The sequence below is a fragment of the Gallinula chloropus genome, assembly GCF_964237585.1.
Source record: "Gallinula chloropus genome assembly, contig: HAP1_SCAFFOLD_698, whole genome shotgun sequence".
Taxonomy (NCBI): domain Eukaryota; kingdom Metazoa; phylum Chordata; class Aves; order Gruiformes; family Rallidae; genus Gallinula; species Gallinula chloropus.
Window position 1 is genome coordinate 1 of NW_028168110.1, and position 16,252 is coordinate 16,252.

A 16,252-nucleotide genomic window follows, 5' to 3' on the forward strand; every position below is an offset into this window, starting at 1 on the left:
TGTTAGGGGGGGCAGGGGGTATTGGGGAGGGGGGTGCCGGGGGGGTTGGGGGCAGGGGTGGGGGGGTCAGGGATGGGTGGGGATCCCGGGGGGTTGGGACAGGGTGCTGTGGGGGGGTTGGGGGTCCCGAGGGGATTGGGGATGGGGGGTCCCAGGGGAGTCAGGGACAGGGTGCTGTGGGGGGGTTGGGGATGGAGGGTTCAGGGGGGGGGGGTTGGTGGAGGGACTGGCGGTGGGGTGTCCTGGAGGGACTAGGGGGTCTGGGGAGGGGGGTGCCATGGGGATGGGGGTCCCAGGGGGTCAGGGACAGGGTGCTGGTTGGGGGGGATGGGGGGTCCTGGGGGGATTGGGACAGGGTGCTGTGGCGGGGTTGGGGATAGGGGTCCTGGGGGGGGGGGGCAGGGACAGGGTGCTTTGGGGGGGTTGGGGATGGGCGTCCTGGGGGGGTCAGGGACAGGGTGCTGTGGGGTGGTGGTTGGGGATGGGGGTCCTTGGGGGGGTCAGGGACAGGGTGCTGTGGGGTGGTGGTTGGGGATGAGGGGTCCTGGGGGGATTGGGACAGGGTGCTTTGGGGGTGTTGGGGATGGGGGTCCCACGGGGATTGGGACAGGGTGCTTTGGGGGGGCTGGGGATGGGGGGTTCTGGGGGGGTTGGGACAGGGTGCTGTGTGGGGTCTGGAGATGGGAGGTCCTGGGATGGTTGGGGACAGGGTGCCGGGGGGGTCCTGGGGCAGGGCTGCGGGGGGTCAGGGTGGGCTGGGGGTCCTGGGGCAGGGCTGCGGGGGGTCAGGGTGGGCTGGGGGGGGGGTCCCGGGCCCCCACCTGACGGCGGCGCGGGGCAGAGCGCGCAGTCCATGCCCCAGGCCTGCCCGTGGCGGCAGCAGCACTCCCGGTAGGTCACCGGCGGGGCGCGGCGCGGCCGGGCGCACACCAGGTCCGGGCCCAGCTCCTGCCAGCACACGGCCTGGACATCGTCTGGGGGGGGGACATCAGTTAGACCCCCCGCCCAGGGACCCCACACCCCCGGTCTGCCCTCCCCCCATCCCAGCTCCTGCCCCTTAGGGCCCCCCCCATGTCCTCACCCTCCCCCAGAGGGGACATGGGGAGGGAAGGAATGGGGGGGGGGGTGTCACATCATCTCTTAGGCCACCCCCTCCTCACCCCCCACCCCATCATGGGAGGGGGCGGCCCAGAGGGGATATGGTGGGTGGGGAAGGAATGGGGGGGGGTGTCTATCAGCTAAATACCCCCCCATCAGGGCACCACCTATTTGAGGGCGGGGTGGTGGTGGGGGTCCCTCAGCCCGGTGGGGGGGGGGGGGGGAATGATTGGGGAGGGGGTCCCTCAGCCAGGTGAGTGGGGGATGATGGGGAGGGGTCCCTCACCCTGATGGAGGGGGGTGTCTCTCACCCAGGTTGGGGGGGGATGATGGGGGGGTCCTCACCCAGGTCTGTGGGGGGGAATGATGGGGGGGGTCTCTCACCCCTGGGGGGGGGGGATGATGGGGAGGGGTCCCTCACCCTGATGGAGGGGGGTGTCCCTCACCCAGGTTGGGGGGGGATGATGGGGAGGGGTCCCTCACCCTGATGAAGGGGGGGTTCCTCAACCCGGTGGGGGGGGGGATGATGGGGGGGTCCCTCACACTGATGGAGGAGGGGGTTCCTCACCCAGGTTGGGGGGGGATGATGGGGGGGAGGTCCCTCACCCTGATGAAGGGGGGGGTCCCTCACCCAGGTTGGGGGGCGATGATGGGGCGTGGGTGTTCCTCACCCAGGTGGGGGGGGGGGGATGATGGGGAGGGGTCCCTCACCCCGGGGGGGGTGGGGATGATGGGGGGGTCCCTCACCCAGGTGTGTGGGGGGAGGGATGATGGGGGGGTCTCTCACCCAGGTTTGTGTCGTTGGTGATGCAGCGGCGCTGGGCCCCGTCCAGCACCAGCGGGGGGGGGCAGGAGCAGTAGTAGGAGCCCACGGTGTTGATGCAGCGACCCCCCAGGCACGGCTCGGCCTCCTCGGCCGCGCACTCGTCGTTATCTGGGGGGGGGGGATAAGGGGGGGGTTGGTTGGGGGGTGGGGGGGCAGTGGGTGGGGTGGGGGTGAAGATGGAAGGGGTGGGGGTGCCGGCAAGGGGAGGGGGTGGGGAAAAAGGGGGAGTCGGTTTGGGAGGCTGGGGGGCAGCGGAGGGGGTGGGGGTCGTTATCTGGGGAGGGGGGGATAAAGGGGGGGTCGGGTGGGGGGCAGCGGAGGGGGTGGGGGTGAAGGGGGGTTGGGGGTGAATGTGAGGGGATTTGGGGGTGGGACGGAGGAAGGGATAGGGGTGTGGGTAGGGGGCAGCAGGGGTTTGGGGGGGCAAGAAGGTTTGGGGGGTCAGGGATTTGGGGTTGCAAGTTTGGGGGGGCAGGCAGTTGGGGGGGAGTTTGGGGGTGCTGGGTTTGGGGGGGCAGGGATTTCAGGAGGCAGGTGGTTGGGGTTTGGGGGTGCTGGATTTGGGGGTGCAGGTAGTTGGGGTTTGGGGGTGCTGGATTTGGGGGTGCAGGTAGTTGGGGTTTTGGGGCACAGGGATTTAGGGGTGCAGGGACTTGGGGGTGCTGGGTTTGGGGGTGCAGGATTTGGGGGTGCAGGGATATGGGGGTGCAGGTTGTTGGGGTTTGGAGGTGCTGGGTTTGGGGGTGCAGGGATTTGGGGACACCGGGATTTGAGGGTGCAAGGATTTGGGGGTGCTGGATTTGGGGGTGCAGTGATTGGGGGGTGCAGGGATTTGGGGTGCTGGGGTTTGGGGGTGCAGGGGTTTTGGGGTGTCCTACCCACGCACTGCAGCAGCTCCGGCTCGTAGTACCACCCGCTGGGGCAGTAACAGCTGAACCCGGGGGCAGCGTTGAGACAGACCCCCCCCCGGCACAGCTGCGGCCCGAACAGCCCACACTCATCCACGTCTGGGGAGAGGGGGGCACAGCCAAGGTCAGGGGGGGCCCCCCAAAAAAGGGGGGGGGGCTGGGAGTTTTTTTTGGGGGGGGGGAACAGGACTCACCGGCTGGCAAAGCCTCAGGGCTGGGGGCAGCTCGGCCCTGCCCATGGGGGCAGGTGGAGAGGTGATCGTCTGGGGGGGGGGGGCAAAGGGGGGTCACCCCCTCCCTTCACACCCCCCCTGTGCTGTCTGTGTGTCCCCCCCCATCCTCTCCCTGCACCCCCAAATCTGTGCCCCTCCATCCCCTGCCTGCACCCCCAAATCCGTGCCTGTGATTCCCCCCATCCCCTGCCCGTACCCCCAAATCCGTGGCCCCCCCCATCCCTTCCCTGCACCCCCCCCCGTGGCTGTGTACCCCCCCATCCCCTGGCTGCACCCCCAAATCTGTGCCTGTGATTCCCCCCCATCCCCTGCCCGTACCCCCAAATCCGTGGCCCCCCCATCCCTTCCCTGCACCCTCCCCCATGGCTGTGTCCTCCCCCCCATCCCTTGCCCGTACCCCCAAATCCGTGCCCCCCATCCCCTCCCTGCACCCCCCCGTGGCTGTGTGTCCCCCCCCATCCCCTGCCTGCACCCCAAAATCTGTGCCCCCCCATCCCCTTCCTGCACCCTCCATCCCCTGTCTGTACCCCCCAATCCATGCAGGGATTGGGGGGTGCAGACATTCGGGGTGCAGGTATTTTGGGGTGCAGGAATTGGGGGGGGGTCCCCTCAGTGGGAATTTGGGGTGCTCCTCAGTGGGAATTGGGGGGTCCTCAGTAGGAATTGGAGGGGGTCCCCTCTGTGTGAATAGGGGTGCCCTCTGTGGTAACTGGGGGAATTTGGGGGGGCCCTTCGGTGGGAATTTGAGGGGGGTCCATCTATAGGAAATGGGGTATCCCCTCAGTGGGAATTGAGGGGGGTCTCAGTGGGAATTGGGGGGGGTCCCTTAAGTGGGAATTTGGGGGGGTCCCCTCAATGGGAACTGGGGGGATCCATCTATGGGAATTGGGGGGTCCTGCAGTGGGAATTGGGGGGGCTCAGTGGGAATTTAGGAGGGTCCTTCAGTGGGAATTGGGGGGGTCTCAGTGGGAATTGGGGGGGTCCCCTCAATGGAAACTGGGGGGATCCATCTATGGGAATTGGGGGTCCCTTCAGTGGGAATTTGGGGGTCCCTTCAGTGGGAATTTGGGGCTCTCTTTGGGAATTTGGGGGGGGGTGTCCCCTCAATGGGAACTGGGGGGATCCATCTATGGGAATTGGGGTGTCCCTCAGTGGGAATTGGGATCCCCTCAGTGGGAATTTATGGGAGTCCCTTCAGTGGGAATTTGGGGCCCTCAATGGGAATTTGGGGGTACCCCTGGGTGGGGTGGGGGGGGGTGTCTCCTACCAGTGCCGATGTCAGGGCAGAGCAGGGCAGGACACTGGGTACCCCAAGCCCAGCCCAGGGTGCAGCAGCACTGCTGGCGGGTGACGTTGGGTGCCAGCACCCCGCATCCTCTGCTGTAACAAGAAGCCAGGGGAGAGGGGAAACTTGGGGGGTCGGGGGGGTGGGGAGGAGGATTTTGGGGGGGTCCACAGCGCCCCGTGACGGGGTCGAACTCCTGGCGGCTGTCGGGGCAGAGGCAGAGGAAGGAGCCCTCGACGTTCTCGCACCGCTCGGCCCCGCACACCCCAGGGAGGGTCTCGCACTCATCCACGTCTGTGGGGAGGGGGGTGTGTAATTTTGGGGTGCAGGGGGCTGGGGGGGCTGGGGTTTGGGGGTGTTGGGTTTGGAGATGCAGGGGTTTTGGGGGGGCTGGGTTTGGGAATGGGGAATGAGGATGGGGTGGGTTTGGAGGGGGGTAATTTGGGGGTGCAGGGGGTTGGGGGGCTGGGTTTGGAGGTCCAAGGGTTTGGGGGGTGGTGGGTTTGGGGGTGCTGGGTTTGGGGGTGCGGGGAATGGGGAATGAGGATGGGGTGGGTTTGGAGGGGGTAATTTGGGGGTGCAGGGGGTTGGGGGGCTGGGTTTGGAGGTCCAAGGGTTTGGGGGGTGGTGGGTTTGGGGGGGTTGGGGTTTGGGGGTGCTGGGTTTGGGGGTGCAGGGATTTCAGGGTACAGGGATCTGGGAGCACTGGCTTTGGGGGTGCTGGGTTTGGGGGTGCAGGGATTTGGGGGTGCTGGGTTTGGGGCTGTTGGGTTTGGGGGTGCAGGGATTTCAGGGTACAGGGATCTGGGAGCACTGGCTTTGGGGGTGCAGGGATTTGGGGGTGCTGGGTTTAGAGATGCTGGATTTGGGGGGGTTGGGGTTTGGGGCTGCAGGGATTTCAGGGTACAGGGATCTGGGAGCACTGGCTTTGGGGGTGCAGGGGTTTGGGGGTGCTGGGTTTGGGGGTGCTGGGTTTAGGGATGCTGGGTTTGGCTTGGTTGGGGTCTGGGGGTGCAGGGATTTCAGGGTACAGGGATCTGGGAGCACTGGCTTTGGGGCTGCTGGGTTTGGGGGTGCAGGGATTTGGGGTGCTGGGTTTGGGGTGGTTGGGGTTTGGGGGTACAGGGATTCAGGGTGGGGAATGAGGATGGGGGGTTTTGAGGGCTGGGGGTTTAATTTGGGGTGCAGGGGGTTGGGAGTGCTGGATTGGGGGGGTGCTAGGGCTTTAGGGTGAAGGGATTTGGGGGTGCTGGGTTTGGGGGTGCAGGGATTTGGGAGTGCTGGGTTGGGGGGGTGCAAGGGCTTTAGGATGCGGGGATTTGGGGGTGCAGGGATTTGGGGGTACCCTGGCAGTGGTGCCCGTGGCGGGGGGTCTCGTAGCCGGGGTCGCAGGCGCACTGGAAGGAGCCGGGCAGGTTGTGGCAGGTGGCGTGGGGGCCACACAGGGTCCCGTTGGAGCACTCGTCGATGTCTGGGGGGGGGAATTGAGGGGAGGGGGTGTAAGGGGGTGGGGGGAGTGGGGGGTAAAAGGGGGTACACGTAGGACCCCCCCAAAACTGCCCCCCCCCCCCCCCCCCAGTGCAGCACGGGGGGGTGGAGTTGGGGGGGTGGGTTTGGGGGGGGTGGGGGGATGCTGTGGGCACCCCCTCAATGCTTGTGTGTGTGTGTCCCCAGTGTCCCCTCCAGTTCATCCCAGTGCTCACCAGTACATCCCAGTATATTTAAGCCGGTGTATTGGCTCATCCCAGTCCATTCCCCCTTCCCAGTCCACTGACCCATCCCAATCCCATCCCCATCCCAGTCCATTCCCCATCCCACCCCCTTCCCCACCCCAGTCCTCTCCCCACCCCAATCCCATCCCCATCCCAGTCCATTCCCCATCCCAGTTCATTGACCCATCCCCGTCCCTTCCCCACCCCAGTCCTCCCCCCACCCAATCCCTCCCCCCCCCCATCCCCCCTCACCCAGGCACTCCCCGGTGCCCCCGTCCCGGTAGCCAGGCTGGCACTGGCTGACGCAGCGGTAGGAGCCGGGGATGTTGTCGCAGCGCTGGGCACCGCACAGGCTGGCGCCGTACTCCTGGCACTCGTCTACGTCTGGGGGGGACAGGGAGGGACCCCAAGTTTGGGGAGGTCCAGGGAACCCCCTGCCAGTCCCAGGGCCCCAGTACATCCCAGGCCATTGACCCATCCCAGTCCATTCCCCATCCCCATCCTGACTCCATCCCCATCCCATCCCCATACCCACTCCATCCCCATCCCAATCCCCATCCCCATCCCGTCTCCATCCCATCCCCATCCCAATCCCCATCCCATCCCCATCCCAATCCCATCCCCATCCTGATCCCAATCCCCATCCCATCTCCATCCCCATCCCAATACCCATCCCATCCCAATACCCATCCCATCCCCATCCCCATCCCGTCTCCATCCCCATCCCATCCCCATCCCGTCCCCATCCCCATCCCATCCCCATCCCCATCCCCATCCCATCCCCATCCCCATACCCATCCCAGCCCCAGCCCCAGCCCTCCCCCACCCCAGCCCCTTCCCCACCGTAGTCCCTGCCCAATCCCATCCCCATCCCCTTCCCCATTCCAATCCCTTTCCCACCCCAGTCCCTTCCCCCCCCACGCCCCCCCATTCCCCCTCACCCAGGCACTCCCCGGTGCCCCCGTCCCGGTAGCCAGGCTGGCACTGGCTGACGCAGCGGTAGGAGCCGGGGATGTTGTCGCAGCGCTGGGCACCGCACAGGCTGGCGCCGTACTCCTGGCACTCGTCTACGTCTGGGGGGGACAGGGGGGGACCCCAAGTTTGGGGAGGTCCAGGGAACCCACTGCCTGTCCCAGTACATCCCAGGCCATTGAGCCATCCCAGTCCATTCCCCATCCCCATCCTGACTCCATCCCCATCCCATCCCCATCCCAATCCCCATCCCCATCCCCACCCCATCCCATCCCATCCCCATCCCATCCCCATCCCGTCTCCATCCCCATCCCTTCTCCATCCCATCCCCATCCCCATCCCATCCCCATCCCAATCCCCATCCCATCTCCATCCCCATCCCAATCCCCATCCCCATCCCCACCCCATCCCATCCCCATCCCCATCCCAATCCCCATCCCCACCCCATCCCATCCCCATCCCGTCTCCATCCCCATCCCTTCTCCATCCCATCCCCATCCCCATCCCATCCCCATCCCAATCCCCATCCCATCCCCATCCCCATCCCCATCCCAATCCCCATCCCGTCTCCATCCCCACCCCATCCCCATCCCCATCCCATCCCCATCCCACCCCACCCCTGGGGTGCCCCTCACCCTGGCATCGGGCCCTGTCAGGGTGGGTTCGGTACCCGGCCGGGCAGTGACACTCGAAGGACCCGTCGGTGTTGACACAGCGGCCGCCGGCGCAGACGTCCCCGCGCTGACACTCGTCCACGTCTGGGGTAGGGGGGACGTGGGGTGAGGAGGGGAGGGGTGAAGGGGGGACTGGGGTGGAAGTAGGGGGACTGGGATGTGGGGATTGGGATGGGCATGGGGGGACTGGGATGGCGGGACTGGGGTGGGCACAGGGGGACACGGGATGGGGGGACTGGGATGGATATTGTGGGGCAAAGGGACTGGGATGGGTACAGGGGCTGGGATGGGTACTGGCAGGACTGGGATGGGGGGATTGGGATGGGCATGGGGGGACTGGGATGGGCACGGGGACTGGGATGGATATTGGGGGGCACAGGGACTGGGATGGGGGGAATGGGATGTGTACTGGAGGGAATGGGATGGGATTGGGGGGTCTGGGGTGGATATTGGGGGGCACAGGGACTAGGATGGGGGGACTGGGATGTGTACTGGGAGGAATGGGATGGGCATGGGGGGGACTGGGGTGGATATTGGGGGGCACAGGGACTGGGATGGCTGTGGGGACACTGGGATGGGGACACCCCCCTGCTCTGTCCCTGGGGCAGGGCGATGTGGGGGGACTTGGGTTTGGGGGGTGACCCGGGGTGGGGTGGGGGTCCCCCACCCACCATGGCAGGCGTCCCCCCGGGGGGTGCTGGCGTAGCCCTGGGCGCAGAGGCAGCTGTAGGAGCCCTCGGTGTTGAGACACTCGCCGTGGGGGAAGCAGAAGTCACCCTCCAGACACTCGTTGACATCTACAGGGGGTGGGTGACATCACCAGGGGGGTGACATCATCCCATCCCCATCCTCATCCCCATCCTCATCCCCATCCTCATCCCCATCCTCATCCCATCCCCACCCCATCCCCATCCCCATCCCATCCCATCCCATCCTCATCCCATCCCATCCCCATCCTCATCCCATCCCATCCCCATCCCATCCCCATCCCCATCCCATCCCCACCCCATCCTCATCCCATCCCCATCCTCATCCCATCCCCATCCCATCCCCATGCCCACCCCATCCTCACCCCATCCCCATCCCCATCCCATCCCCATCCCATCCCCATCCCCATCCTCTCCCCATCCCCATCCCCATCCCCATCCCATCCCATCCCATCCCATCCCATCCCATCCCATCCCATCCCCATCCCCATCCCCACCCCATCCTCATCCCATCCCATCCCCATCCTCATCCCATCCCCATCCCCATCCCATCCCATCCCATCCCATCCCATCCCATCCCATCCCCACCACGCCGCCGGGTGACATCACCGCGTCACCCTCACTCACCTACACACGGAGCGCCGTCACCCCCAGCCCGGTACCCCCGCCGGCACTCACACCTGAAGGACCCTTCGGTGTTGACGCACCGGCCGTGGGGACCACAAGGGGAACCCTCTGAACACTCATCAACATCTAGGAGGAGGATGGTGGGGTCACAGGGGGGCTTGGGGGGGTCACTGGTTGTGATTTGGGCGGGTTATTGAGTGGGGGGGGATTTGAGGGGGCTATTGGGTGGGGGGAGGTGTGGGGGGGTTATTGGGTCAGGGTGGGATTTGGGGGGGGTATTGGATGGGGAGATTTGGGGGGGTAATTGGGTGGGAGAAGATGTGGGGAGATTATTGGGTGGGGGGACTTGGGGGGTTATTTAGAGGGGATTTGGGGGTATTGGGTTGGGGAAGGATTTAGGGGGGTTATTGTGGGAGGATGTGGAGAGGGATTGGGGTGGGGGGGATGTGGGGGTTTATTGGGTGGGGGGGATGTGTGGGGGGTTATTGGGTGGGGGGGATTTGGGAGGGTTATTGGGTGGGGGGGACGTGGGGTGGTTATTGGGTGGGGGGGATGTAGGGGGGATACTGGGGTGGGGGGGATGTGGGGGTTTATTGGGTGAGGGGGGATGTATGGGGGGTTATTGGGTGGTGGGGATTTGGGAGGGTTATTGGGTGGGGGGGATGTGGGGGGGTTTATTGAGGGGGGAATTGGGGTGGGGGGTGGATGTGGGGGGATGTTGGGGTGTTGGGCTCTGGGGGTACCTGTGCAGCGGCCGCGGTCCAGGCGGAACCCGTCACCGCAGGGCTGGCACTGGAAGGAGCCGGGGGTGTTGACACACTCCTGGCCCGGGCAGGCCAGGTGGTTCTCACACTCGTTGATGTCTGGGGATGGGGAGGGGGGTGTTTGGGGAGGGGGGAGAATAGGGGGTGGTGACCTCATGGCATGGGGACCCCATGGTGACCTCATGGTGACCTCATGGTGACCCCATGACAAGGTGACCCCATGGTGACCCCATGATGACCTCATGGTGACCCCATGCTGACCCCGTGGTGACCCCATGTCAAGGTGACCTCAGGGTGACCCCATGGTGACCCCATCCCTTGTTGCCCCCCATCCCTTGATGCCCCCCCCATCCCTTGTTGCCCCCATCTCTTGTTGCCCCCCATCCCTTGATGCTCCCCACATGCCTTGATACCCCCCCATCCCTTGTTACCCCCCCATTCCTTGATAACCCCCAAATGTCTTGATGCCCCCATTCCTTGTTGCCCCCCATCCCTTGATATCCCTCCATCCCTTGATGCCCCCATCCCTTGTTGCCCCCCCATCCCTTGATGCCCCCCCGTCCCTTGTTGCCCCCCCATCCCTTGTTGCCCTCCCATCCCTTGATATCCCTCCATCCCTTGATGCCCCCATCCCTTGTTGCCCCCCCATCCCTTGATGCCCCCCCGTCCCTTGATGCCCCCCCGTCCCTTGATGCCCTCCCAACCCTTGATGCCCCCCCATTCCTTGATGCCCCCCCCATGCCTTGTTGCCCCCCCATCCCTTGATGGCCCCCATGCCTTGTTGCCCCCCCCATGCCTTGTTGCCCCCCCCTCACCCTGGCAGCCCCCGGCGGTGCCATCCCCCCGGTACCCGGCGGGGCAGAGGCAGCGGAACCCCCCTAGGGTGTTCTCACAGCGCCCATGGGTGCAGGGCGGGGGGGTCTGGGCGCACTCGTCCTCATCTGGGGGGGCAGAGAGGGGCACCCATGGGTGGTATGGGGGGGGCACCCATGGGTGATACGGGGGGTGAGGGGTGGGTTTTGGAGGGTGGGGCACCCATAGGTGATATGGGGGGTGAGTTTTGGGTGGGGGCACCCATGGGTGATCATGGGGGTGGGGGGTGGGTTTGGGGTGGGGGGTCACCCATGGGTGATATGGGGGGTAGGTTTTGGGTGGGGGGAACCCATGGGTGATACGGGGGGTGGGGGGTGGGTTTTGGGTGGGGGGTCACCCATGGGTGATATGGGGGGTAGGTTTTGTTGTTAGGGGGGCACCCATGAGTGACATGGGGGGGGTGGGGGGATGGGGGCACCCATGGGTGCCACTGACCTTGGCAGCTGGTGCCGGGGGGGTCTGTTTGGTAGCCAGGGGGGCAGAGGCAGCGGAACCCCCCTGGGGTGTTCTGGCAGCGCCCAGGGGTGCAGGGGGGGGGGCTGCGGCGGCACTCGTCAATGTCTGGGGGGGGGGGGCAGAGATGGGGGGCTGAGGGGCCTGAGGGAGGCTTCAGGAGGGCTGGGGCTTGGGGTAGGGGGTGGGGGGGGGTCTTGGGGGGGGGCATTTGGGGCACAGAGGGGCAGAGATGGGGGGCTGATGGCTTGGGAGGGATCAGGGGGGCTGGGAGTTCAGGGGGGGCTGGGGGTTTGGGGGGGGCTCAGGGGGCTGGGGGTGCCACTGAGGGCTCAGAGGGGCAGAGATGGGGGGCTGGGGGGGCATTGGGGGAGTAATGGGGGGCTGGGGGGGCATCTGGGGGATTGGGAGGGGGCACAGGGTGGCTGGGGGGGGTCCCTGGGGGGGCATTGGGGGAGTAATGGGGGGCTGGGGGGGCCTGGGGTCTTATGGGGGGCTTGGGGGGGCTGGAGGGGTGCTGGGGGCTTGGGGAGGGCTCAGGGGGGCTGGGGGGGGGGCATTTGGGGCTCAGAGGGGCAGAGATGGGGAGCTGGGGGGGTGCTGTGAGCTTGGGGGGGGCTCAGGGGGGGCTGGGGGGGGCAATAGGAAGGTGACGGGGGGGATTTTGGAGGGGCTGCTGGCTGCTGGGAGAGATGAGGGGCTGGGGGTTTGGGGGGGTTTGGGGGGGGGTAGGGTTCCTGGGGGGGGTTTTGGGGTGTCCCCCCCCTCACCAACGCAGTGGGTGCCCTGGGTGCTGAGCCAGAAGCCGGGGTGGCAGAGGCAGCTGTACCCCCCCGCAGCGGGACGCAGCGCCCGGGGCCGCACACGCCGGGGGTCCTGGAGCACACGCCTGGGGGGGACACGGGGGGACACAGGGGGGGGGCGTGGGGGGCACAGGTGGGGTTGGGGGGCGACAGGGAGGTGGGGAGGGGGGTTTAGGAGGGGTTTTGGGGGGGGACATGCGGGGGGGGTGTGGGGCACAGGGTGGGTGGGGAGGGGGGTGGGGGGGTTATTGGGTGGGGGGGATTTGGGGGAGGATTTGGGGGGGTTGTTGGGTGGGGGTAGATTTGGGGGTGGGGGGGATTTGGGGGGGGATTGGGGGGGTTATTGGGTGGGTGTAGATTTGGGGTTGGGGGGATTTGGGGGGGATTCGGGGGGTTATTGGGTGGGGGAGATGTGGGGGGGTTATTGGGTGGGGGTAGATTTGGGGTTGGGGGGATTTGGGGAGGGATTTGGGTTGGGGGGATTTGGGGGGATATTGGGGGGATGTGGGGGGGTTATTGGGTGGGGGTAGATTTGGGGTTGGGGGGATTTGGGGAGGGATTTGGGGGGATATTGGGGTGGATGTGGGGGGGTTATTGGGTGGGGGAGAGAATTTAGGGGGTGGGGGATTTGGGGAGGTTATTGGGGTGGGGGGGATTTGGGGGGTATTGGGTGGGGGGGATTTCAGGGGGTATTGAGGGGGGGAGATTTGGGGGGGGTTATTGGGGTAGGGGGGGATTTGGGGGGTATTTGGGTGGGGGGCACCCAATACCTTACCTGGCTCCTCCGGGGTGGGGAGGGGTCCCAGGGGTCCCTGGGTGGGTCTGGGCACCACAATGACCTCGGGGGCTGGGGGGGGCTCCTCGGGGGGGGGCAGCGTTGGGGGCGCCGGGGGGGGCGTGGGGGAGGCGGGACCCCTCTCCTCCTGCCCAGGGGCTGCAGGGAGGGGGGGGAAGGGGAGGTCAGGGGGGTGGGTTTTGGGTGGGGGGGCACCCATGGGTGATATAGGGGGGGTTTGGGGTCAGTGGGCACCATGGGTGATATGGGGGTGGGTCTTGGGGGGGTGGGGGCACCCATGGGGGATATGGGGGGTGGGTTTTGGGTAGGGGGGCATCCATAGGGGGTATGGGGGGGGTGGGGTCAGGGGAGGTGGGGTTTTGGGGGAGGGGGCACCCATAGGTGATATATGGGGGGCTGGTTTTGGGGTGGGGTACCCATGGGTGATATGGGGGGGGGAGGGTCGGGGAGGGGGGAACCCATGGGTGCTATGGGGGGGGAGTTTGGGGGGGGGGCAGGTTTTTGGGGGGGGGGCTCAGAGCCTGAGAGGTGCTGGGAGGGGGTAAGGGGGGGGGAGGGGGGTTGGTGGGTGCTCACGTGTGGTGGGTGGGGGGCGCCCAAGTGGGACCCTCCCAAAATCCTGCCCCAGGTAACGGGTGTTGAACCGGAGGTCGGAGGCCGAGTAGTGGTACCCAGGGCCGGCCGGACAGATGTCCCGGAACCCCTCTGGGGATGGGATAGGGTGGGATGGGGATGGGGGTGGGATGGGGATGGGGATGGGATGGGATTGGGATGGGGAGGGGGATGGGGAGGGGGAGGGAGAGGGAGAAGGGGGATGGGATGTGGATGGGGAGGGGGATGGGATGGGGATGAGGAGGGGATGGGATGGGGATGGGGATGGGGTTTGAATTGGGATAGGGATGGGATGGGGATGGGATGGGGATGGGGTTTGAATTGGGATAGGGATGGGATGGGGGTGGGGTTTGAATTGGGATGAGGATGGGGTTTGAATTGGGATAGGGATGGGATGGGGTTTGAATTGGGATAGGGATGGGATGGGATGGGGATGGGGATGGGGTTTGAATTGGGATGGGGATGGGATGGGGATGGGGTTTGAATTGGGATGGGGATGGGATGGAGATGGGATGGGATGGGGATGGGGTTTGAATTGGGATAGGGATGGGATGGGATGGGGATGGGGATGGGGTTTGAATTGGGATAGGGATGGGATGGAGATGGGATGGGATGGGGATGGGGTTTGAATTGGGATGGGGATGGGATGGGGATGGGGTTTGAATTGGGATAGGGATGGGATGGAGATGGGATGGGATGGGGATGGGGTTTGAATTGGGATGGGGATGGGATGGGGATGGGGTTTGAATTGGTATAGGGATGGGGATGGGGTTTGAATTGGGATTGGGATGGGGGTGAGGGGGGGGATGGGGGTTTTTGGGGGGTTACCCGAGCCGAAGGGGGGGCAGCGCACACACGCCCCCCCCCAGGCCTTGCCCACGCGGCTGCAGCAGCAGATCTGGCGGGTGATGTTGCGCAGGGTGGGGAGGGCGCAGCGCCCGTCCCGCACCACGCGGTAACACGGGCCCCGCGTCTCCGAGATCACCTGCTGGGCTGGGGGGGGGGCAAGGAGGGGGCACAGAGAGAGCAGAGATCCCAATCCCAACCCCAATCCCAATCCCAGTTCAGACCCCATCCCCATCCCAATTCAGACCCCATCCCCACCCCCATCCCCATCCCAATTCAAACCCCATCCCCATCCCATCCCCATCCCAATTCAGACCCCATCCCCATCCCATTCCCACCCCCATCCCCTTCCCATTTCAAACCCCATCCCCATCCCATCCCAATTCAGACCCCCATCCTCATCCCATCCCCACCCCCATCCCAATTCCAATTCAAACCCCATCCTCATCCCATCCCCATCCCATGCCCAACCCAATTCCCATTCCACCCCATCCCATTTCAAACCCCATCCCCATCCCATCCCCATCCCATCCTCATCTCCATCCCATCCTCATCCCCATCACATCCCCATCCCCATCCCAATTCAAACCCCATCCCATCCCAATTCAGACCCCATCCCCACCCCCATCCCCATCCCAATTCAAACCCCATCCCCATCCCATCCCCATCCCAATTCAGACCCCATCCCCATCCCATTCCCACCCCCATCCCCTTCCCATTTCAAACCCCATCCCCATCCCATCCCAATTCAGACCCCCATCCTCATCCCATCCCCACCCCCATCCCAATTCCAATTCAAACCCCATCCTCATCCCATCCCCATCCCATGCCCAACCCAATTCCCATTCCACCCCATCCCATTTCAAACCCCATCCCCATCCCATCCCCATCCCATCCCAATTCAAACCCCATCCCATCCCAATTCAGACCCCATCCCCATCCCATCACCATCCCCAAGCCAATCCCCATTCCACCCCATCCCATTTCAAACCCCATCCCATCCCCATCCCATCCTCATCCCATCCTCATCCCATCCCCGTCCCATCCCATCCCCACCCCCATCCCCATCTCAATTCAAACCCCATCCTCATCCCATCCCATTCCCATCCCATCCCCACCCTCATCCCCATTCAAACCCCATCCCATCCCCATCCCATTTCAAACCCCATCGCCATCCCATCCCCATCCCCATCCCATCCCCATGCCAATTCAAACCCCATCCCCATCCCATCCCATCCCCATCCCCATCCCAACTCCCCTCCCAGTCCCTCCCAGTGCCCCCTCTCACAGATGCAGCTGCCCCTGGAGGCATCCAGCAGGAACCCGTCCCGGCACAGGCAGGTGAAGCTGCCCCGGGTGTTGGTGCAGAGCCCGTTTTGGCACAGCCCCCCCCCCAGGCACTCATCCACATCTGGGGGGGGGGGTGTCACAGATTGAGTCAGGGGGGGTCAAACCCCCCCAGCCCCTCCCTAACCCCCCTCCACATCCCCCCCAGCCCCCTCCCCACTCACCCACACAGGACCCGTTGAGGCGCTGGAAGCCCGGGGGACACGGAGCATCCCGCTGCGGGACGGCTGGGGGGGGACATGAGGTGAGACACCCCCTCAGGTCATCAAACCCCCTTCGTGTGTGTCCCCCCCACCGAGTCCCCAACCCCCTTCCCATACCCCAACCCCCCCACAGCATCCCCAACCCCCCCCACGGTGTGTGGCCCCCCCCCATATCCCCAACCCCCCTTGTGTCCCAACCCCCCCACCCTGTGACCCCCCCCCCAATAGTGTCCCCAAACCCTCTCCCATACCCTCACTCCCCCCCATGGTGTCCCCAGCCCCTCCCGTGTCCCAACCCCCTCCCACATCCCCAACCCCCCCTTGTGTCCCCCCCTCCGTGTCCCCAACCCCCCCCAGTCCCTAACCCCCCCCCCCGGGTTCCCACCCTGTGTCCCAACCCCCACATGTCCCCCCCCTCGGTGTTTGTCCCCCCCATGGTGTCCCCAACCCCCTCCCCCACGGTGTGTGACCCCCCCCATCGTGTGTCCCCCCCCCGCCCTAGTGTGTGTCCCC

General features: G+C 65.8%; 1 protein-coding gene across 1 annotated transcript; it reads right to left on the reverse strand.

Annotated features, from left to right (window-relative positions):
- Positions 1 to 821: 821 nt before the first annotated feature.
- Positions 822 to 15,763, reverse strand: LTBP4 (latent transforming growth factor beta binding protein 4; the record flags this gene model as incomplete). The annotated part of the gene is made up of 20 exons (XM_084281153.1): positions 822 to 974; positions 1,886 to 2,032; positions 2,803 to 2,931; positions 3,027 to 3,095; positions 4,333 to 4,644; positions 5,696 to 5,821; positions 6,315 to 6,446; positions 7,004 to 7,135; positions 7,670 to 7,792; positions 8,380 to 8,505; positions 9,043 to 9,168; positions 9,786 to 9,905; positions 10,622 to 10,747; positions 11,115 to 11,240; positions 11,962 to 12,021; positions 12,711 to 12,869; positions 13,308 to 13,436; positions 14,172 to 14,336; positions 15,478 to 15,600; positions 15,701 to 15,763. Coding segments are annotated over 20 exons (2,646 nt in total), but the record flags the coding sequence as incomplete, so codon positions are not given.
- Positions 15,764 to 16,252: the final 489 nt, after the last annotated feature.